Source organism: Notamacropus eugenii, chromosome 3 (genome assembly GCF_028372415.1).
Source record: "Notamacropus eugenii isolate mMacEug1 chromosome 3, mMacEug1.pri_v2, whole genome shotgun sequence".
Classification (NCBI taxonomy): domain Eukaryota; kingdom Metazoa; phylum Chordata; class Mammalia; order Diprotodontia; family Macropodidae; genus Notamacropus; species Notamacropus eugenii.
In genome coordinates this window covers 426,214,148-426,237,398 of record NC_092874.1, presented here as the reverse complement: position 1 = coordinate 426,237,398, position 23,251 = coordinate 426,214,148, and the positions used below count along the sequence as shown (strand labels likewise).

The window sequence follows — 23,251 nt, the reverse complement described above, 5'->3', positions numbered from 1 at the left end:
AGCCATTTAATATATTATTTATAGTATTTGCATCCCTATCAGCGCTTGGCACCTCATTAGTGTTTAGCAAATATTTTTTTGTCATTCATTTACTCAGCTCCTTTTTTTCATTTTGGCGGCATTCCTAAGCCAAGCTATCCCAGCTTTAAGTCAGTCTATTTGACAAAGATGTCATGTCTGAATGAGAGTAATAGTAGGAGACACTGAATTGGGAGTGAGGACGCCCTCTGTGAAGAGGTTAGTCATTTAATCTGGAAGGACTTTAGTTTCAACATTTTTAAAAGGAGTAATTTGGACTGCATGATCTCTGAAGTTCCTTTTTAAGGCTGGGGCTCTTTCTTCTAAAGCAGTTGCCTCTTCAGAGCCTTCACAAGTGGGCAAACTCTTCCTATCATTGGACAGTAAAGCCGGGCTGTCTTTCTCTCTCTAAATGAGCTTGACCCAAGTCTTAGAATTGGAGAGTATTGTCTCTGAAGGTCTGCTCCCCCCTTGCTTTGTGACCCTGGACTTGTGAATTTTGCTTTCTTTCTCTGTAATATAATGGCGGTGGACCCAGATAATATCTGAGACTAGGCAGCTTTTTCTTTTTCCCTCAATCTTGTCTAACAGACATGGAGCTAGAAGGAACCTTTAAATAAGCATTGAGTCCAGGCATCTCATGTTACAAATAGCCAAACTAGAGCTTAGAAAGATTAAGTTAATTGACCCAGGTCACCTGGGTAACAAGTAAGTGAAGTTGGACTCAGCCTCAGATCCTCTCACTCTCAACTCAGGACCCTAGTGACTGCCTCTCTTCATCTGCTTTTACATAGTCCTCAGGACCTTCACTTCTGTCTAACAGTGTATTTCTGAGGGTGAGATTTTTCTTGAAAGAAAATTACAATTACAAGCATCTTAATACTCTCTGCCATATACCCTCTCAGAAGGATTATAAGCATTAATAACTTACTGTTTTAAAGCTGTTCAGGTTTCTGGAAGAAGACTGTAAATTTCAGTAAATAAGAATTATGAATTAAAGAGTATAAACTTGTAAAAGAATCAATTTTCTGGGTCACAACTTCTTTTTATATCCCTCTCGGTAATGGTTCAAGACTGGGTGTCAGGTAGGGAGTTAATCTGTCTAATGAGAGGCAGTTCCACAGATCAGTAATGGACTGGGACTCTGTCAGGGCCAGGGTTTTGGTTTTTTATGAGTGTGTCAGGGACTTAGCATTTGACCCTGGTAACATGGTACACTTTCTCACTGCCTCAGTCTCATCATCACCTTTGAAATAGAGGTGATTTCTTTATAGCTCTATAGGGGAAATATTATATAAATATGCATAATTACTCACATATAAATAAATGATATGGATTTTTTTCTAATAAAAATATGATTGAAATTATTTTCTAAGACATAGTGGCACACTAGGTGAGTCCTGTGGCTGAGAGGTAGGATATCTGTCATACTTCTTACTTGCCAATAATTTGTTGATGAACTCAGCCTTTCAGAGGTGTCTAGATGGCACAGTTGATAGGTTGCTGGACCTGGAGTCAGGAACAGTTGAGTTCAAATTCCATCTCAGACACTTGCTGTGTGATTCTGGCTGAGTCATTTAACCTTTGTCTGCCTCAGTTTCCTCATCTGTAAACTAGGGATAATAATAGCACCTACCACCCAGAATTGTTGTGAGACTGAAATAATATGTATAAAGCACTTTGAAAGCCTTTAAAATGTTATGTAAATGCTAGCTATTATATTTTCCTGTACAATTTAGATGATACTCCTTGTCCCATATGTACCTGAACAGATGGCATGAAGAGAACTTAGGAAATCCATATATGAACCTTTGATTCTGTGTGACTAACGGTTAAGTTCCAGGCTGGTAACAAGCTATTATGAAACTACTTATTCCAGAACAGATTTGGCTATACTGTGACGTAGGTAACATCCCTGGAGTCCTAATCATTATGTACACTCTACTGGGATTCCTTTGTATTAGTATAGACCAGCTTCACTTCCCTAAAGTCTTCTAACTGCTCTTTAAGACAGAAAACCCCTTACCTGCTCATTCTGAAGATAAGTTCAGAAAAGAAAAGGAAGTTTTAGGAATGCTGTTCTCCAAAATGGAACACACACAGCACACAGCACAAAGACACATGCCTATGAGAGTTTTTTCATCCTAGCTAGACCCATAAGTTGACCTTTGTTGGCACTAAATGCGTGCAGTTGCACCCGTTCCTTTCAGTCTTGCACGAAGCCTTTTCTGGGTCTGTCAGAAGCGCACTTGGAGCACACAGATCGGCATTATTGTGTGACAGGGTGTGGGAGAGACTGAAGAACATCATGAAAGCAAGTTAAAGCTCAAATGGTGTGAAAAGAGAAGAATAAAATGCATCTGTAGAGTGAAGCTTCAAGGTTTATTGGGGGACAGATCCCACCCAGGGTGTGCTTAGAGGAGGAAGATGAATCATCTTGGCAAAGAGCTTTATTATTTGAACAGTTTTCTACACTTCAACAACAAGAAAGCTCATAAGTAGTATTTGCCTATAAGTATCACCATCAGTCCTAGTGTAGGTCTGCAGAGGGAATAAATAGGGTCTGATACTATTGACCCTGAACTCGATGCCTTCAAACCTGACATAATTTCCACCTAACCCACTTCAGAACAGATCATTGTCAAGAGAGCTTAGTGTCACATGGATAAACTAAGAACCATATTCCTTTTCCAGCAAAACCTTCCCCAGCTTCTCTTCCTTGTAGGCACTTGAGAAAGAAAGGAGATCTCCAACAGATCAGTTGGCAGAAGTAGCTGGGTGACTTAGTGGATAGAGTGCTAGCCCTGAAGTTAGGAAGACCTGAGTTCAAATGTGACCTCAGACGTTTACCATCTTTATTACCCTGAGCAAGTTACTTAACCTCTGTTTGTCTTAGTTTCCTCAGCTGTAAAATAGGGATAATAGCACCTGCCTCACTGGCTTGTTGTGAAGATCAAATGAGGTAATATTTGTAAATGGCTTAGCACAGTGCCTAGCGCATAATAGGTACTATATGAATTCTTATTTCCTTTCCCCTTTTCCCTTAGTCTGGCAAATACCCTACCTACTTTAGACTACATTGATACTAGATTTATAGGGAAGCAGGTTTTAAAAGGTGCCACAGCATATTAAGCACAAATTTAAAAAAAATGTATATCTATATACAGTAATATTTCTCATGATGTTTTACTCAATTCCTATAGGTAGGTGATACCTATAACTGTAAACCTTGAACTTCTCTAACCCTACATAATGAACCCAAACCAAGAGCTAGGAGTTAGGACAGTTTGAAAAATGAATCATAGATAAGTTTTTAAATAACTTCATAGGATTTGGCTGCTTTCACTTTTGAATCAAACAAGTTGAGTTGCCCTTTCCTAATGTCATGTGGCCTAGAATCCACATTTACCATTGTCGTGTAGAGACATCACTGATAAAATCCCTTTTGTGTTAGAGGAAAGTAATTAGAATGATGTTGACCGAGATCAGGATGGAGAATCAGGGATTTTTTTCTAAGACAAACAGGCTTCCCTAAGGTCCTACAGGTATTTTACAGTTTAGAGTAAGTTTTGCATCTGCCAGAGATGGGATCTGGAAACCTTAAAATCTATAGGTGTACTGAGCTCCTTGAGAGAAACATTCTTCAAGAAGGGGAGTTAGTCAATCAGTCAATCAAGTATTTATTAATTGCTTACAATTTATCAGGAGCTGGGGATGCAAGTATAGAGGATGAAAAAAGGTGAATAGTCACAATGAGCTTACATTCTAATGAGAGAAACAACAAATACATATAAAATACAGACATAGCATATGAAGTTAGTTAACACATATGCAGAGCATCTTAAGGAAAGTTATTTTGGCAGAAGTGCATAGAATGGACTGGGAGGTTCATCAGCAGCTTGAGGCAGGGAGACCATCTGGTCTCCTCCCTGTTGCAGTAATCAAAGTGAGAGGTGATAAGGTCCTGAAATAAAGTGGGAGCTGTATAAATGGACAGAGGAGTTGAATGCAAAGAATGTTGTCATTTGATTGGATATATGGGGTGAAGGACGACCATTGTTGAAATTACAAATTTGAGATCCCAGAAAGATAGTGGTACCTTCAACCTAAGTAGAAAAGTCTTAAAGAAGAGAAGGTTCATGAGAAGTTCAGTTTTACCCATGATGAGTTAAAGACATCTCTGGGACATGCAGTTAGAAGTATCCAGTGGACTGTTGGTGATACTACCTTTAGTTCAGTAGATTGACTGGGGCTATGTAGATCTGGGAGTTATCAGTATAGACATGTTCATTAAATCCATTCGAGCTGATAAGGTGACCAAGGCGGTATAGAGGGAAAATAGAACAGAATCCAGCACAAAGGTGTGGGGATCATTTGTCTATAGGGGGTAGAAAGTGGAGGAGATCAAAGAAGAGTAGTCAAACAGGTACATGGAGAACCAACCAAGAGAGAGCCAAAGTATCCAGGAAGAGGAGGTGGTCTGCAGTGACCAGTGGAGCATATAGATGGAGAGAAGATCATCTAATCTGACCATCAGGAGATCGCTCGTAACCCTGGAGAGGTTAGTTTCAGTTGAGTGATGAGTTTGAAAGTTGGACTACAAAATATTGAGGAGTAGGTGACAGGAGAGGATGTGGGGACATAAAATGTGCAGTTTTTTCAAGGAATTTGGCTGAGGACGAGAACTGTAGAATGATGGTTTGAGGGGTTGGCAGGGCCTAGTGAAGGTTTTTTTAGGCACTTTTTTTTTTCAAGACAGGTATATTTGAAGGTAGTAGGAAAGGAATCAATTGATGAGGAGAGATTGATGACTTGGCAGGGTGATTGAGGATGTGAGTTGCTGGAGAAGAAGGTACGGGGTGGGATCAAGAGCACGTGTAGAGAGGTAAGCTTTAACAAGGAGAAAGGTTTCCCTCTTTGTCAGAAGCTGCTGTCACCACTTGTGTGATTATTCCCTTCCTAGGATTTTTGGGCTGCTTGGGTAAATGAGATAGTTATAGGGGCTATGGGTTAGAATTTAGTTTATGGAAGAGCAAGCTAAATTTTGCTTCTTTGTATTGTAGATTGCCCATTTCAAAGCCATCATATAGATCACTTAAGAGTACAACTTGTCCTCCTAACAGAAGGATAATGTGTTCTTTGTCTGAAGCCATTTGTCTGTGACGAGATAGGAATTTTTGTCTAGAACCAGACCCATCTGTAGGGTCACCTGGTACAGATTTCACATCTTAGGAAGCAAAGCCAGGAAATAAGAGGAAGACAAGGCCAATGGAAGGAAAAGCAGCTCTCAGTGCTGCCAGCAATGCAATTACTGGCAGAAGTGCCTGGAGAGCCAGTGATGCCAAGGGTGGACATGATTAAACCAGTGAAACCGTGCCAAAGTGAATGTGAAGAGTGGTCTGTCTAGGGGGAGCACAATAGAGAGAAGAGGAAATGGTATGAAGGGATTGGAAGGGTGGGGTAGGGGAAAGGGGGAATAATTGAAAGAAGAACTGATTTCAGAGGGGTTAGCCTGATAATTCAGCCATCAAAAATGATTCCACGAAGCAACATGACACCCTAGTCGGAGTGTTAGTGAAACCTGGATATCTGCAGCCAAAAATGGAGACAGCTTTAGGAAGACTGAACTGATATTCTTGAGTGTCAAGCCCTGGTTTTGTTTTGTGTGTGAGAGACTTGATTAATGCATTAACTAGAAAAAAAGCCTTATCTGTACATAGGATAGCTTGAAGAAGAGGGAAAAAGCAAAGCAGCCAAATTGAAACCTTATTAAACAAAATTGGTTCGGTCTGACAGAGACAAACCAAGACTGATCTTTAAAAGCTTATTGCATTTCCCCCCCTCTGGACTGAAACCTCTTTGAATTGAAGTTACTGATCCTGCTATATAAGCTTATTAGTGTCAAGCTTTAGGTGTTTCTGTTCCTTTCCTATTTACATTTTATTAAATAATGATGGAGTTGCAAAACCTTGCACTTCAGCCATCAGCACAGCCATAGGAGTCATTAGTAGAAGTAGACTATTTATTGTAGTGAGATTTGACCTTTATGGTCTATTTTAACAAAAATTGCAATACTTACTAAGAAGAATTGTGAACCCTTAATTGACGTGTCCTTGACAGAACAAAATCTCTATATGATGAGAAATCTCTTTTTTGAATCATGGAATTTGACTTGCATTATACTACATGTAGGTTTCAAAAAAGGTTCCCGAGGTGGATGTGTAAGTGGTGCAGTGGATAGAGTGAATTGGAATCAGGAAGACTTGAGTTCAAATCCAGTGTCAGACACTTACTAGCTGTGGAATCTCAAGCATGTTATTTAACCTTTGTCTGCCTCAGTCTTTTCATCTGTAAAATGGGGTCAATTAGAACACTTACCTACTTTAGCCCAAGACCTTCTCCATGACAGCCTGATATACGGTTAGATGACCCAGTGGGTAGAATTTAGACTTGGAGTCAGGAAGAGCTGAGTTCAGATCTGACCTCAAATGCTTACTAGTTGTGTGATTCTAGGCAAATCACTTAACCTCTGTTTCCTTCAGTTTCCTTATCTGGAAAATGATGATAATAGTAACACCCACCTCTTAGGGTTGTTGTGAGTCTCAAAAGAGGTAATTGTAACATGCTTATTAACTTAGTTCCTTCACATATAAGTTATAAAAATGTTAGTTGTTATCATTGCCTAGCAAATGCACAAGACAAAATTCTGATCTGGGAATCCAAGGAAAAATCAGAATGAGTAATTTTTCCAGTCTAGCATAGCTTAGGACAAAGCACAAAAGAGGTCTACAGGGACTGGCTGGGAGCACGGTGCAGTGGAAAAGTGGCATAGCAGCAGGGAAGCATTCTGGTCCCCAGGGATGGAAAGGAGGTCAAGAGAGAGCATCAGGACAGGAAGTACAGGTGCAGAAAGAAATTACAGGAGATCTTTGAGCTAGGGCTGGATGCAAGAACAGGGGCCATTGAGCAGTTATGTCACCTAGTGCCCAGTTCTGGCTCATGGATGACAGCGGAAAGGAGTGGTTGGGGGGAGCAGAGACCTTCCCTCTCCATAATGAGCAAGGATTAAGTTCTGGAAATGTTTCTGTATTGCTTTGATCTCAGGAGCAGAGCAGCAAACACTCAGCTCTAGTCTAGCCTTTAGCTTGGTGTCCAGGCCTTGAGTGGGATAACCAGAGTAGGAATCCCAGACCAAAGGGGAGCCCTAGTTTAGTTGCTCTGAGTCTTCAGAGCATCTCACTGGATTAACAGTGACTGAATCCAGTTGCAGAGAACAGAAAATCAAGATGAATAAGCCACCAGACCCAAACCTGAGTCAGAAACTTACAAAGCTTGAACCAGTAGGGCAGTGAACAGATTTCCCTCTGGTTCACACCAGTTTTTAAGATCACTGAAAACTTGTAGACCCCACACTGAGCTGTGTAAGCAGCAGGATTAAAAAGAAAGAAACAGGGGTTGGAGCCAAGATGAGGAAGAAAATGCAGGATCTGGCTTGAGCTCTTCTCTGAACCTTCCAACCAACTTTGAATAATGCCTCAAAACAAATTCTAGAGCAGCCAAACCCACAAAAAGAAAGGGAGAAACAGTTTTCCAGCCCAAGACAACTTAGAGGGTTGACAAGAAAGGTCTGTTGCTCCAGGATGAGAGTAGAGTACAGTCAAGTGCAGGTTGTGCCCCAGCAAACGAACAGTAGGCTTTGGAGTCCATTGAACCAGTGGTGGCACTGATACTTTCCAGACCTCTCAGTCCACAGAAGGTAATTGGATCAGATAGCTGTTCAGAAGGAGATTACAGGAGTTCTTTTCCTAGCACCAAGGGCAAACTCTATTGCATTGCCCATATTTGGATCTGGGTTGCAGTCTTGGATCTCAAGCCCACGATGAGAAGGAGCACTGGCACACCAGAATTTGTATCAGCAGGGGATATAGGAGCCAGTCATAGGCCCATCGCTGGAAAGAGTCCTTATGGTTGCTCATATACCAGAGCACAGGCCAGGTATGATCTCCCTAGTTCATACCACTTTGAGAGAACTAAACACTTATATGTCCCCAAATTAACTCTGAAAATAACTACACAAAAAACCTGAAGTTTGGGACAATATCCCCTCTACCTTGGAAGTAGAGCCCCACTTTAGCATAGAATTAAAATCCAAAAAGTAGCATGGAAAAACAAGGAAATAGCAGAAAATGACTGTAGAGAGTTACTATGATGATGAGGAATATCAAAACACAAACTCAGAAGAAGAAACAAAGTCAAAACTGCTACATCCAAAGGCTCAAAGAAAAATATGAATTAGTCTTAGATCATGGAAGATCTCAAAAAGGATTTTAAAAATCAAGTAAGAGAGAAACTCATGAAAAAAACTTGGTAAAGGAGGTGCACTCCCCCCACACCCACACCCACACAAATACTGATGAAAATAACACCTTAAAAAACAGAATAGGCCAAATAGTGAAAGAGGCACAAAAATCCAATGAAGAGAAGAATTCCTTGAAAAGTAGAATTGGCCAAATGGAAGAGAAATAAAAATTCACTAAAGAGAAGACCTCTTTAAAAGTATAACTGGCCAACTGGAAAAGGAGTTACAAAAACTCACTGAAGAAAATAATTCCTTAAAAATTAGAATTGGTCAAATGGATGCCAATGACTTTATGAGATGTCAAGAAATAATAAAATAAAATCAAAAGAATGAAAAAAAGAGGAAAATGTGAAATATCTCAGTGGAAAAACAAGTGACCTGGAAGACAGATACAGGAGAGATAATTTAAAAATTTTTGGGATGCCTGAAAACCATGATCCAAAAAAGACCCTAGACATCATCTTTCAAGAAATTTATCGAGGAAAACTGCCCTGATACTCTAGAAAAAGGGTGGGGAATCTGTGAACTCAAGGCCACATATGGCCCCCTGTGTCCTCAAGTGCAGCCCTTTGACTGAACTCAAATTTCACAGAACAAATCTACTTAATGAAAGGATTTGTTCTGTAAAACTTGGACTCCATCAAAAGGCCTAACTCAAGAACTTAGAAGGCCACATGTGGTCTTGAGACCACAGGTTCCCTACTCCTGCTCTACAACCAGAGGGTAAAATAGAAATTGAAAGAATCTACCAATCACCTCCTGAAAGAGATCCCAAAATGAAAAGTCCCAGGAATATTTTAGCCATATTCCAGAGCTCCCGGGGCAAGGAGAAAATATTACAAGTTCCAAGAAAGAAACAATTTGAGTATGATGGAGCTGTAGTCAGTATAGCAGAAGATTTAGCAGTTTCTACATTAAAGGATCAGAGGGCTTGGAATATGATATTTTGGAGGGCAGAAGAGCTAAGATTACAACCAAGAATCACCCATCTGGCAAAACTGAGTATAATCCTTCATGGGGAAAAATAGACATTCAACAAAATGGACTTTCAAGCATTCCTGATAAAAAGACCAGAGCTGAATAGAAAGTTTCACTTTCATATGTAACACTCAAAAGAAGTATAAAAGGGTAAACAGGAAAGAGAAATAATAAGGGATTAGGTAAGGTTAAGCTGTTTGCATTTACTACATGGGAAAATGATAGTAGTAACTCCTAAAATCTTTCTCATTATTAGGGCAGTTAGAAGTAATATACATAGACAAAGGAAGACATGGGTGGGAGTTTAATATGATGGGATGATTGTCTAAGGGGTGAGAAGGGGAATACACTGGGAGAAGGAGAACAAGGGCGGTAGAATGGGGTAAATTTATGACCTCACAGATGCAAAAGAGCTTTTACAGTGGAGGGGAAGGGGGCAGGAAGCGGATGAACTCAGAAGGAATGACACATACTCATTTGGGTATAGAAATCTATCTTACACTACAGGAAATTAGGAGAGGAAGGGGGCTAGGAGGATAAAAGAGGGTGGGTTGAGGAGTCGGGGGAAAGTCAGGAGCAAAACAGTTAAATAAAAGAGATAAGGAAACTGCATTTTGCTAAAAAAAAAAAAATAGGTACCATAGACAGTGAATTAATATCAATGCTTAACATGTATGCACCAAATGCTCTAGCATCTCAATTCTTAAAGGAAAAGTGAAATGAGTTACACACAGCAAGAAAGAGTAGAGCCATACGTTTTGTTCTTCTTGTTGTATCTTTCAGTCACGTCCATCTCTTTGTGACCCCATAGACCACAGCATACCAGACCCTTCTATGCTGTACTGTCTCTCAAAGTCTGTCCAAACATGTGCATTGCTTTCATGGCACTATCTGTCTATCTCATCCTCTGCACTCCTTTTTCCTTTTTCTTTCAGTCTTTTCCAGCATCAGAGTCTTTTCTAGTGAGTCCCATCTTTTCATCATATGGCCTAATTATTTAAGCTTCAGCTTCAGTATTTGATCATCCAGCGAACAGTCTGAATTATTTTTTAAAATATTTCTGATTTTCCTTGCTATCTAAGGGACTGTCAAAAGTCTTCTTTAGTACCATAATTCAAAATCATGGATTCTGAAACTCACCTTTTCTTACAGACGAACTCTTACAGCCATAAACTGCTAATGTGAAAACCATACTTGGAAAAACCATACAGACCTTTGTCAGCCAGGTGATGTCTCAGCTTTTTAGTAAGGTATCCAGATTTTCCATAGTTTTCTTCTTAAGCACAAAGGGTCTTTTAATTTCATGGCCGCAGTTGCTGTCTGCAGTGATTTTTGGGCCCAAGAGTATAAAATTTTGATGCTGCTTCCGTTTCTTCTATTTTGTCTTTCTTTTGGTTTTGTTTTGTAATTTCTCGGTTTCTCATAAAGTCATTAATTTCCATCTGCTCCATTCTAATTTTTTTTAATGTTTATTTATTTATTTTTAGTTTTCAGCATTCTTTTCCACAAAATTTTGAGTTGCAAATTTTTTCCTCATCTCTCCCTTTCTCCCACCCCAAAACACTGTGCATTCTGATTACCTCTTCCCCCAATCTGCCCTCTCTTCTATCACAGCCCTCCCTCCCCTTATCCGCATCTTCTCTCCTTTCTTGTAGGGCAAGATAGATTTCTATACCCCATTACCTGTACTTCTTATTTCCCAGTTGCATGCAAAAACAATTCTCAACATTCATTCCTAAAACTTTGAGTTCCAACTTCACTTCCTTCCTCCCTCCCCACTTATCCCCACTGGGAAGGCAAGCAATTCAATAGCGGCTATGTATGTGTAGTTTTGCAAAAGACTTCCATAATACTCATGTTGTGTAAGACTAACTATATTTCCCTCCATCCTATCCTGCCCCCATTTATTCTATTCTCTCTTTTGGCCTTGTCCATCCCCAAAAATGTTTACTTCTAATTACTCCCTCATCCCCTTTGCTCTCCCTTCTCTCATCCCTCCCACCCCAGTTATCCCCTTCTCCCCTATTTTTCTGTAGTGTAAAATAATTTTTCATACCAAATTGAGTGTGCATGTTATTCCCTCCTTAAGCCAGATGTGATGAGAGTAAGCTTCACTTTTTTCCCTATCACCTCCCCCTTTTTCCCTCCATAGAAAAAACGTTTTCTTGCCTCTTTTATGAGAGATAATTTGCCCCATTCCATTTCTCCCTTTCTCCTCCCAGTATATTCCTTTCTCACCCTCTCACCCCTTAATTTAAGTTTTTTAGATAACATCCCTTACTATTCAACATACCTTGTGCTCTCTGACTATATATACATATATATATATGAGTGTGTGTGTGTGTGTGTGTGTGTGTGTATAATCCCTCCAATTACCCAAATACTGAGAAAAGTTTCAAGAGTTACAAATATTATCTTTCCATAGAGGAATGTTAAACAGTTCAACTTCAGTAAGTCCCTTATGATTTCTCTTTCCTATTTACCTTTTCATGCTTCTCTTGATTCTTGTGTTTGAAAGTCAGATTTTCTATTCCGCTGTGGTCTTTACATCAAGAGTGCTTGAAAGTCTTCTATTTCATTGAATGACCATTTTTCCCCCTGAAATATTAAACTCAGTTGTAGGTGATTCTTGGTTTTAATCCTAGCTTCTTTGACTTCTGGGATATCATATTCCAAGCCTTTCAGTCCCTTAATGTAGAATCTGCTAGATCTTGTGTTATCCTGATTGTATTTCCACAATACTTGAATTGTTTCTTTCTGGCAGCTTGCAATATTTTGTCTTTGACCTGGGAACTCTGGAATTTGGCTACAATATTCCTAGGAGTTTCTCTTTTTGGATCTCTTTCAGGAGGTAATCAGTGAATTCTTTCAATATTTATTTTGCCATTTGGTTCTAGAATATCAGGGCAGTTTTCCTTGATAATTTCATGAAAGATGATGTCTAGGCTCTTTTTTTTTGATCATGGCTTTCAGGTAGTCCCATAATTTTAAAATTGTCTCTCCTGGATTTATTTTCCAGGTCAGTTGTTTTTCCAGTAAGATATTTCACGTTGTCTTCTATTTTCTCATTCTTTTGGTTTTGTTTAGTAATTTCTTGGTTTCTCATAAAGTCATTAGCTTCCTTATGCTCCATTCTGATTTTTAAAGAAGTATTTTCTTTAGTGAGCTTTTGAACCTCCTTTTCCATTTGGCTAATTCTGCTTTTTAAAGCCTTCTTTTCCTTATTGGCTTTTTGGACCTCTTTTTCCAATTGAGTTATTCTATTTTTAAAGATGTTTTTTCTTCAGCATTTTTTGGGTTCTCCTTTAGCAAGCTGTTGACTCATTTTTCATTATTTTCTTGCATCACTCTCATTTCTCTTCCCAATTTTTTCTCCACCTCTCTTACTTGATTTTCAAAATCCTTTTTGAACTCTTCCATGGCCTGAGCCATTGCATATTTATTTTGGAGGTTTTGGATGCAGAAACCTTAACTGTTAGGTCTTCCTCTGATGGTATGCATTGTTCTTCCACATCCAAAAGGATGGAAGAAAATACCTGTTCACCAAGAAAGTAGCCTTCTATAGTCTTATTTTTTTTTCCTTTTTTGGGGCATTTTCCTTGACTTACTTGACTTTTGAGTCTGGGAGCAACCACAAGCACTCTGTTCTGCCCAGTATCTCTTCCCTCTCCAGAGCTTGACTTTTGAGTCCTTTGTCAAGACGAGGGTATACTCTGGGGAACTGTCAGTTCTCAGTTCCTCCAAGGTGGCACTCTTGTCTGGGAGCAACCACAAGCACTCTGTTCTGCCCAGTATCTCTTCCCTCTCCAGAGCTTCCACCAGCTCCACCACCAGTGCTTCTCCTCACCCTAGGGCCACCGCTCAGGGCTGAGATCCAGATCAGTGGCTCAATTCCCTCAGGGTCTTTAGGCAGAGGGCTCCAAAAATGCATGCTGCTGCTGCAGTGGCTCCTGCCAGAGGGGCCAGACAGTGTTCCCTTCTCACTCAGATGAAAGAACTGTCTCATGTGGTCTTTGGTGTTTGTGGGTTGAGCAATCTGGGAACCGCAGCTGTTGCGGGGGATTCTGCCCTCTGAGGCCTACTCCAGTCCTGTCCCTACCATGCCACATGGCCAAGGCTGGGCTGCGCTCTGCTCCGTGCTGGGTGTGTTAGATCTTTCCTGTTGGCCTACCAGGCTGCCTTGGGCTGGAAATCTCTTTCACTGTTGTTTTGTCACTTCTGCTGCTCTAGGATTTGTTTAGAGTCATTTTTTACAAGTATTTTATGGGCTATGGGGGGGAACTTCTACAGGTCTATCTTTCTACTCCACCGTCTTGGCTTGATCCCCCACTGCTTCCATTTCTTCTCCCTCTGTTGGCCAGGATGTGATGGGATCAAATGCCAAGATTTTAGATGGGCTTTTTTTTTTTTATGTGACACTCCAAGCCACCTTTTCCACTCTCTTGCATCCTCATCATCCTTCTCAATTCTTCTTCACTTTCTGCCATCAGAGTGGTATTGTTTGCATATATGACATTGTTAATATTTCTCCTGGCCATGTTAATTCCAGCTTTTGGTTTGTCAAACCTGGCATTTTGCATGAGGTACTGTGCATATAAGTTATAAATACAGTGACAATATATAGCCTTGTCTCCTTTTCTCATCTTAAACCAATCACTTGTTCCATGTTCGGTTCTAACTGTTATTCCTTGACATACATGTTCCTCAGGGGATGAGTAAGGTGATCTGATAACTCCCATCTCTGAGGACTTGCCACTTTTTGTTGTGATCCACATAGTCAAAGGCTTTAGTGTAGTAAATGATGCAGAAGTAGATGTTTTTCTGGAACTTCCTTGCTTTCTTCAGTAAATCCATGAATGTTGGCAATTTGGTCTCTACTTCCTCTGCCTCTTCAAAAACCAGCCTGTTCTTCTGGTAGTTCTTGGTTCACATATTACTGAAGCCCAGCTTGCAGAATCTTAAGCATAACTTTGCTGGTGTGTGAAATGAGCTCAGTTCACTATTTTGAATATTCCTTGGCTATTGAATATTCTTAGGATTCGGACATAAACTGACCTTTTCCAATCCAGTGGCCACTGTTGAGTTTTCCAAATTTCTTGGCATATTGAGTGTAACACCTTAACAGCATCCTTTTTCAGGATTTTAAATAGCTCAACTGGAGCTCCACTAACCTTATTGTTAGCAGTGCTTCCTAAGGCCTATATGACTTTGTTCTCCAGCATGTCTGTCTCTACATCAGTAATTGCACCATTATGGTTATCGGTGATGTTAAGATCTGTCTTGTATAGTTCTTCTGTATATTCTCACCAACTTTCATTAATCTCTTCTACTTCTGCTAAATACAAATATTTTTTCTTTTATTTGTTTATTTTTAGATTACGACATTCATTTCCACAACATTTTGAGTTCCAATTTTTCTCCCCATCTCTCCCCTTGCCCCACCCTATAACACCTTGCATTCTGATTACCCTTTTACTCAATGTGCCCTTCCTTCTATCATACCCCACCCTTCCCTTATCCCCATCTTCTCTCTTGTAGGGCAAGATAGATTTCTATACCGCATTGCCTGTATTTCTTATTTCGCAGTTATATGTAATAACAATTCTCAACATTTGTTTCTAATACTTTGAATTCCAACTTCTCTCCCTTCCTCCTTCCCCACCCATCCACACTGAGAAGGCAAGCAATTCAGTACAGGCTATATATGTGTCATTTTGTAAAAGACTTCCATTATAGTCATGTTGTGTAAGACTAGCTGTATTTCCCTCCATCCTACCCTGTCCCCACTTTTATTCTGTTCTCTCATTTGACCTTGTCCCTTCCCAAAAGTGTTTACTTCTAATTACTCCCTTCTCCAATTTGCCATCCCTTCTGTTATCCCCCTCACCCTACTTGTGCCCTTCTCCCCTACTTTCCCATAGCGTAAGATAGATTTTCATACCAAATTTAGTGAGCATGTTATTCCCTCCTTAAGCCATATGTGAAGAGTGTAAGCTTTCCTTTTCCCCTCTCACCTCCTCCCTTTTGTCCTCCATTGAAAAAGATTTTTCCTATCTCTGTTATGAGTTACACCCTTCCCCATTCCATTTCTCCCTTTCTTCTCCCAATATATTCCTCTCTCATCCCTTAATTTTATTTTTTTTTATAGATATCATGCCTTCTGGTTCAACTCAACCTGTGTTCTGTGTGTGTGTGTGTGTGTGTGTGTGTGTGTGTGTGTGATCCCTCCACCTACCCAAATACTAAGAAAAGTCTCAAGAGTTACAAATATTATCTTTCCTTGTAGGAATGTAAACAGTTCAGCTTTAGAAAGTCCTTTATGATTTCTCTTTCCTGTTTACCTTTTCATGCTTCTCTTGATTCTTGTGTTTGAAAGTCAAATTTTCTCTTTAGTTCTGGTCTTTTCATCAAGAATGCTTGAAAGTCCTCTATATCATTTATTCCTGAAGTATTATACTCAGTTTTGCTGGGTAGGTGATATTTGGTTTTAATCCTAGTTCCTTTGACTTCTGGAATATCATATTCCATTCCCTTCAATCCCTTAATGTAGAAGCTGCCAGATCCTGTGTTATCCTGATTGTATTTCCACAATATTCAAATTGTTTCTTTTTAGCTGCTTGCAATATTTTCTCCTTGACCTGGGAACTCTGAAATTTGGCCACAATATTCCTAGGAGTTTCTCTTTTTGGATCTCTTTCAGGAGGTGATCGGTGCATTTTTTTCAATATTTATTTTGCCCTCTGATTCTAGAATACCAGGGCAGTTTTCCTTGATAATTTCGTGAAGATAAAGTCTAGGCTCTTTTTTTTATCATGGCTTTCAAGTAGTCCCATAATTTTTAAATTGTCTCTCCTGCATCTATTTTCTAGGTCAGTTGTTTTTCCAATGAGCTGTTTCACATTATCTTCTAATTTTTCATTTTTTTGGTTTTGTTTTGTAATTTCTTGGTTTCTCATAAAGTCATTTGCTTCCCTTAGCTTCACTCTCATTTTTAAAGATCTATTTTCTTCAGTGAGGTTTTGAACCTCCTTTTTCATTTGGCTAATTCTGCTTTTTTTTAAAGCCTTCTTTTCCTTATTGGCTTTTTGGACCTCTTTTTCCAATTGAGTTATTCTATTTTTAAAGATTTTTTTTCTTCAGCATTCCTTTGGGTCTCCTTTAGCAAGCTGTTGACTTGCTTTTCAAGCTCTTCCATGGCCTGAGCCCATTGCATATTCATTTTGGAGGTACTGGATGCAGAAGCCTTGACTTCCTCTAACAGTATTCATTGTTCTTCCTCATCTGAAAGAATGGAATGAAATACCTGTTCACCAAGAATGTAACCTTCTATGGTCTTATTTTTTCCCCCTTTTTTGGGCATTTTCCCAGTCAGTTACTTGACTTCTGAATCCTTTGTCAATAGGAGGGTCCTAGTGCTCCTTCTCACCCCAGGTTCATGCTCAGGGCTGAGATTCAGATCAGCTGCTCAATTCTCCCAGGGGCTTTAGGCCGAGTGCTTCACAGATGGACACTGCAGGTGCTGCCACCACCTGGGGCCAATGCTGAGGGGGATGCTGCTCCCCTCTCTCCCAGTTGGGAAAGCATTCTCACTGACCTTTGAAGCTTTCTTTGGTGCTTGTGGGTTGAGGGATCTGAGACCCTCCCTGCTGGGGATTCTGCCCCAGGGACCTGTTCTGGTCCTGTTCCTCCCGGTGCTGTGCAGGGCTAGGCTCCATTCCTCTCAACCTCCCATGGGATAGACCTTTCCTGTTGGCCTTCCAGGTTACCTTTGGCTGGAAATCTCTTTCACTGTATTGTTCTGTGGCTTCTGCTGCTGTAGAATTTGTTGAGAGTCATTTTTTACAGGCATTTTATGGGCTTTGGGGGAAAAGCTAGAGTATGTGTGTCTTTCTACTCCACCATCTTGGGTCCATCCCCCCCAAATATTTTTCATCATGCCCATTTTCCTTATGAGGAAACTGACACTTGGAGAGGTTAAGTGATATATTCGAGGTTAGGCAGGGAGAAGTGAGTTGTGCTTAATGCCTGATCTGTTGATCCTTAAGATCAGAGCTTTTTCCACTACACCATCCAAAGTGAATCCTCTTTTTCCCTGTTTTCCCATTTTGGATGTAATTGGCGTACATTGGGATGAATTTCTTGTCTAGCTCTTATATCCTAGAATGTCTAAGCTCAGGGAGCCTTGCTCCTTGAGGAAAAACTCCTAGAATTCCATTTCCCAAAAAACTACTAAGTCTGAATGCAAAGTGTTTTGGTGAGGTGAGACCCTGGTTATTGGTCTGGGAGGCAAGAAGTTTGAAAAGCAGCAAGTAAGTGCACCCACCTGTAGAGAGGCCAGCCAGGGGCTGCAGCTATATCCGGGAGATGAAGGAACACAAGAAGTTGCATTGCCACAGTGACCTTGAATCTAGGAATCCTAGAAAAATCATTATTTCCCTGGATTCACGGTGAGAGACTTAAGCAGATCTCTAGCCTCTCCTGTTAGGCTTTTGGGGATCTCTTTCCCACCTGGAGGGGCTTCCACAGATCTCCAGGAGACTGATAACACTGAAACCTAAACCTTTTACCACTGGGCATGTAAATTCAGAATCCACTGTGTCCGTCTCCTGATACACTGGTGGATTAGTGGGGATTAAAGAGGGATTAGATTGAAATCCCTCCTGACTTTGTAGAAAATTGCTCCCACTTCAATATAGGAAAGGGGTGTGTGTGTTAAGAATTGTTCTGTTACCTGACTCTTTGCCCTTGTTCCTTGGTAATAATGATTGTGGTAAAAATGATGATGTTGATGATGATGATAGCTTATATTGGTTAAGTCCATTAAAGTTTACAGAGCGATTTCCTCATCACAACCTTGTGCAATAGTTAATACAAGTATTATCTTCGTTTTGCAAATGCAGAAACTGAGACTCAGAGAAGTGCCCATCAGCCTCTCAAAATCCCTAGCTTCCTTCAAAGCTTAGCTAAGTCATCTTAATTAAATGTTTTGATATTGTACATCTAGTTTCTACTTTGCTTGTCACAGAATAGACACGGGAGAATGGGGACTTGTCTTAATTCACCTAATTATGATTACCCCTAGCCACCTCCCACTGAATGGTAGCCCGAGGTTCCAAAGTTGAGCACTGCATTCATCAATTCTGTGAATTGGAGGTTCTCTGAAAGTCATTTTACATGTTGGGAACATATATTTGCCTACTCTCTGCATGTTGAGTGGCAGTGTTACTCTGTGTTTATCTTGGGGTAAAAACCCCTAGATAAACACTAAGTCATTCTGACAGTGTCTTTATTTTCTTTCTCTTTCCATTTCATGTCCTTAAAAGTCTAGATTTCCACAGTTATTTTGTTGCTTTTCTTTTCTCTGTTATCTTCATCAAGATCTTTTTATTATTTTAATCTTCAGAATATAAACCACATTGAAAATTTAAATTTATGTACCCACATATGTAAGTACCTATATACATGTATGTATACATACACTTAATCTAGTTATTTTGATTTCAGGTCAGAAAGGAGGAATTGGGTGTTGTCTAGGAGGTCAGTAGTTTTTTTTTTTCAATGAGGGCAATTTCCCCAGAAGGGAATTGTAACTCAAGTAAATGTTCTCAGTGACTTCTCAGGAGGGCTCATAAACCTGAAACTTTTCTTTACGAGTCATGGCACAGCAGTTTACTAAATGTCTCCTTATTACACAGAGAATGTTTGACTCAGAACCTGCTGGCATTCAGATTTCTCAGTAGGTTTGTCGTTTAGCTGGGGTTAATGGGATGGAGAAGTGGTTTGCCACTTTATTGAAGAAACTCCTCCTGTAGGATGCTGTATTGTATCTGCTTTGAGATATGGTCTTGAAAAGTTGTATATAAATGAAATCTTATTTTCCGTTGACTTCCATTACCCATTTAGAGGTGCTTCATCTTATCTGATTGATTGTAGCAGTGTCTAGTATTTAGTTATCAATTTTCCTGCCCTTCAGCCTCTTGTTGGGAAGTTAATGATCTGTAAACACTGAAGAGCTTCAGAAAGAGTGCTGGGCTTCTGTATGGAGACATGTTCAGCTGACCCACAATCACAAGGAAGGAGATGTTTCCCAGGAGCCTCACCCATAACCCCCAGGGTCTTAGAGTCAGAGCTGAGGCTGTAAGCCAGGGCCTCTTATTCCATAGCCATCAAATTCACTTTTCCTAATAATGGACACTTACCTTAAAGCATCAAAACTTTTTATTTTAAGCATTTGCCTTTCTAAAATACATTACTTTGCCACTCTGCCTTCTTAAACATGGGATATCAAACATGAACTTAACTCAATTTTGTCTTTCTGACCCTGAGTTATGTACCATGGTATGGTGTAGTGATGACCCCTGGGACTGTGAAGGTCTGGAGGAGTTTGGCCTCATGCTGCTAATGCCTTTTGAACTCTTCTGCCTTCTTGGTGTGTTTTTTTCTGTCTTTTTCCTCACTGTCAGTTATCATTCCTTGTTTCTCTTAGGGCTTTTCCTCCTTTTCTGTCTGCCCCCCAATTTTATTTTAAAATGGCTGGTTTGATGGCAAACCAGACAGCAGCTAAGAGTAAAGAAAGAATCAGCAGATCTGCAGGAAAGCCAAGGGGCTTTCCTTTCGAGTAAAGGATGGGAACTTTGTGGACTTGTTTTGGCAGCTCCCTTGGTAAAGATGTGGCTGCTACAGAAGTGAAATAGGTGTGATTGAGATGGTACAGTCTGAATGTGCGTACCCTGATTTTGCCTGCTTAGTAAAATGAGCCATGGGCCTGGAGAAAGGAGGGCTTTGGCTCATGTGCCGTTGCAAACAGTTACTCACTGTGTGACCCTTGCAGTGTCATGTAAGTGCTTTTAGTTTCTTTATCGGTAAAACCAGGGAAGTGGGTTCAATTGTCCTCTACAGTCTCTTCTGACTCCAATTCTAGGATCCTGTTGTCCTAAACGTAGCTTCTTGATACCTCTATATGGAATGTAGCACAGATGGATTTAAAAAAATTATTTGGTGAAATTTGGTTTAGCATCTCATTTAAGCTGTCAGTATACTCCCAGCTAAATCCCTCACAATATATAGTCTCTCAGAATTATAAAGTGCAGCAGCATAAAAACTAATTGCAAGTAATAGTATGTACAGTTTTATACTTCAATAATTTTCCATTTGTAAAGTGTAAATAACTTAACTTTCCAGACTTTTACAATACTTTCTGACACATAATATTCACTTAATAAGTGCTTGTTGATTAAGAGATTGATAAGATAAAGGATGAGCAAATGATTTATGAGTTAATACCTGTAGTCTTAAGCTAATCTTTGTTGCCTTTTTGGAGTTGTCTTAAAGAGGCCAAGATTTCCCATGTATCCAGGGCCATCTCCAGTTGTCCTGATCTATATCTTGCCACTGGCCCCAGATGTCTCTGGAGGAGAAAGTGAGGCTGGACCTTGCGTAGACTTCCCTCATTTAAACCCAATTCACTTGCATGTCATGGCATCACCTCCCTGATGTCACGGTCCTCTTTGAGAATGAAGGACAAACAGCCACTACAACCATACTCCCAAACCCACCTAGGTGGAGCCCTGGCCAGAGAGTTTCAGGACGAGAGCTGGTTTTCAGTAGCTCTCCTCTTGTTGTCTTCTAGGATCTTGCATCTTTGTCAGGGTCCAGATAGGACCATATCCTTAGGAATGTTGGCTTTGTGCCAGAAGCTTCTTGTCCTTAGTCGTCTCTGGGTACCTTTGGCCATATAAGAGCATAGCATTCCCATGCTACGCTGTGTGAAAGACCTGTGCCAGTCTCCCCAAATGGGAGCCTTTCCAACATTCTGCCTTGTTGTTTCTGTACTTGCCTTTTCCTTTCCCTAGCTACTGACTGTCTCCGGTTTTGGCGACTGAGGCCATGCTTTTGCATTTCTTTTGGTATCAGCACTGTGCTCTGTGCATAATAGGTATTCATCACATGTTTATTCAGTTGAATCACATCTTGAGATGGAAGGCATTTGATTGGCTTAATCTCTTCCCACTCAGGAATCTCATCTCCAGCACTGCTGGACCCTGTTTGAATACTTTTCTTGAAGGGGAACCCCTTACCTTGGGAAGCAGCCTAGTCCATTGTTGAACAACACTCATTGTTTACAAAAAACAAAAACAAAAAGCCTTCGTTAGGAAGGATATCAGACCAGTGAAATAGCAGACCATTCTGTTGTGCATTCGTACATTTCCTCAAATTTTAGACATTGGGATATGTGATGTTTGGCTGTTTAAAAAGCTGTTGCTTTCCCAACCAGATGTAATAAGAGTGAGTCTTGTGTGAGGTAGGGAACTTTATAATAGAATATTTGTTATTGCCTCAGAGGCACTGTAGAATAGTAGAATAAAATGCTGGGACCAGAAGACCTAGTGTCTAGACCTGTTCCTGCTACTTGTAGTCATGTCACCTTCGGCAGGTCATTCCAGGTCTCAGGGTTTCAGTCTCCTCCTCTGTAGAATGAGAAAATTGGGCAAGGTGAAGTCCAAGGTCCCTTCCGACTCCTTTGCCCCTATGGCAGTGTTGCTGGGCTCCATATTGTGAAGTGAAAACGGTGCTGTGCACGTATGAGATAGTTCTACGGCAGCAACCACTGAAACATTAGGTTTTCCTGCATGTGTTCTTCCCCGTGGCTGTGTGATGTAGTTGTTTTTTTAAACTTAGATGGAACAGACTTTGATTTGCTAATGGGATCAGTCAGTAAACATTGATTCCCTACTGCATGCCAGGAACTGTACCAAATGCTAGGAATACAAAAAGAGGCAAAAGATAGCCCCTGCCCTCAGGGAGCTCACAGTCTAATGGAATGTGAGGGAAATAAGGAAAGAAAATCTTAAGAGGTTTAGAGCTGTTTCTGATTTACTTAATTCATTCTTTTTTTTCCTTCTTCTCTTAAAATCAGGTAGTAAAGAAAGTGAAGTCCATGCAAATGTTCCACACTCCGGTCACCTCAGCCATGCAAGGAGATAGATTGGGCATCTGTGTGACCCAGTTTGACCCCAAGTTGCTAGAACGGGGGCTAGTGTGCACACCAGAATCTCTCCATACCATCCATGCTGCAATTGTTTCTGTTAAGAAGATTCCTTATTTTCGGGGTGCTCTTCAGACGAAGGCAAAGTTTCATATAACAGTTGGTCACGAAACAGTGATGGGAAGGGTGATGTTTTTCAGCCCAGCTCCTGATCAGTTTGATTGTGAGCCCCTGGAGGAGACCTTCGACTTTGGAAAGGAATATCTGTATCAAGAGCAGTATTTGTCCAAGGATTCCACCACTGTGGAGGAGGACAAGAAAAGCGACCAGCCTGTTGAAAAGTGGCCGAAACAGCAGTGGGCTCTGCTGGAATTTGAGAAGCCCGTCACCTGCCCAAAATTATGTCTTGTGATTGGCTCTAAACTTGATACTGACATACATGCCAATACTTGCCGACTGGCTTTCCATGGGATGATGCTTCAAGGGCTAGAAGATAAGAACTATGCTGAGACTTTCCTGCCCAAGCTGAAGGTGTATAAACTGAAACACAAGGAGGGACATGTCGAAAGGGTAAGCAGTATCTTTTTTGTATTTCTTTTTTGGCTGCCTGGTTCTTGGAGACACATTTGGGTAATATGGGCTTAGTGAAAGTTCCTCGCAAACATTCTGTAATGTTGTCTCTTTTTTTAAAATTTTAACATTTTTATTTAGAGTTTTGAGTTCCATATTCTATCCTTCCTTCCCCTTACCCCTACCTGAGAGAAGCAATCAGAGAGAGTATACATGTGCAATTCTGGGAGAATTTCCCATATTAGTCATTTTGTTACAAGAAAACTCAAATAAAAGAAAAAAAGTCAAAAATATTGTTCCCAGATCAAAGGGGTATGCCCAATAATGTTGTCTCTTTAGTT

At 40.4% G+C, this 23,251-nt stretch overlaps 1 protein-coding gene across 5 annotated transcripts in view; it reads left to right on the top strand.

The window, feature by feature from the left end:
* The window catches only part of EEFSEC (eukaryotic elongation factor, selenocysteine-tRNA specific), a 344,545-nt gene that overhangs the window by 179,183 nt on the left and 142,111 nt on the right, over positions 1-23,251 (top strand). For 4 of the 5 annotated variants that reach the window (XM_072598318.1, XM_072598314.1, XM_072598316.1 and 1 more), the window contains exon 5: positions 22,276-22,910. In XM_072598318.1, coding sequence (XP_072454419.1) covers positions 22,276-22,910 — 635 coding nt within the window. Of the gene's footprint in view, positions 1-22,271; positions 22,911-23,251 lie in introns of all 5 variants that reach the window. The other variant, XM_072598315.1, reaches the window with a different exon arrangement.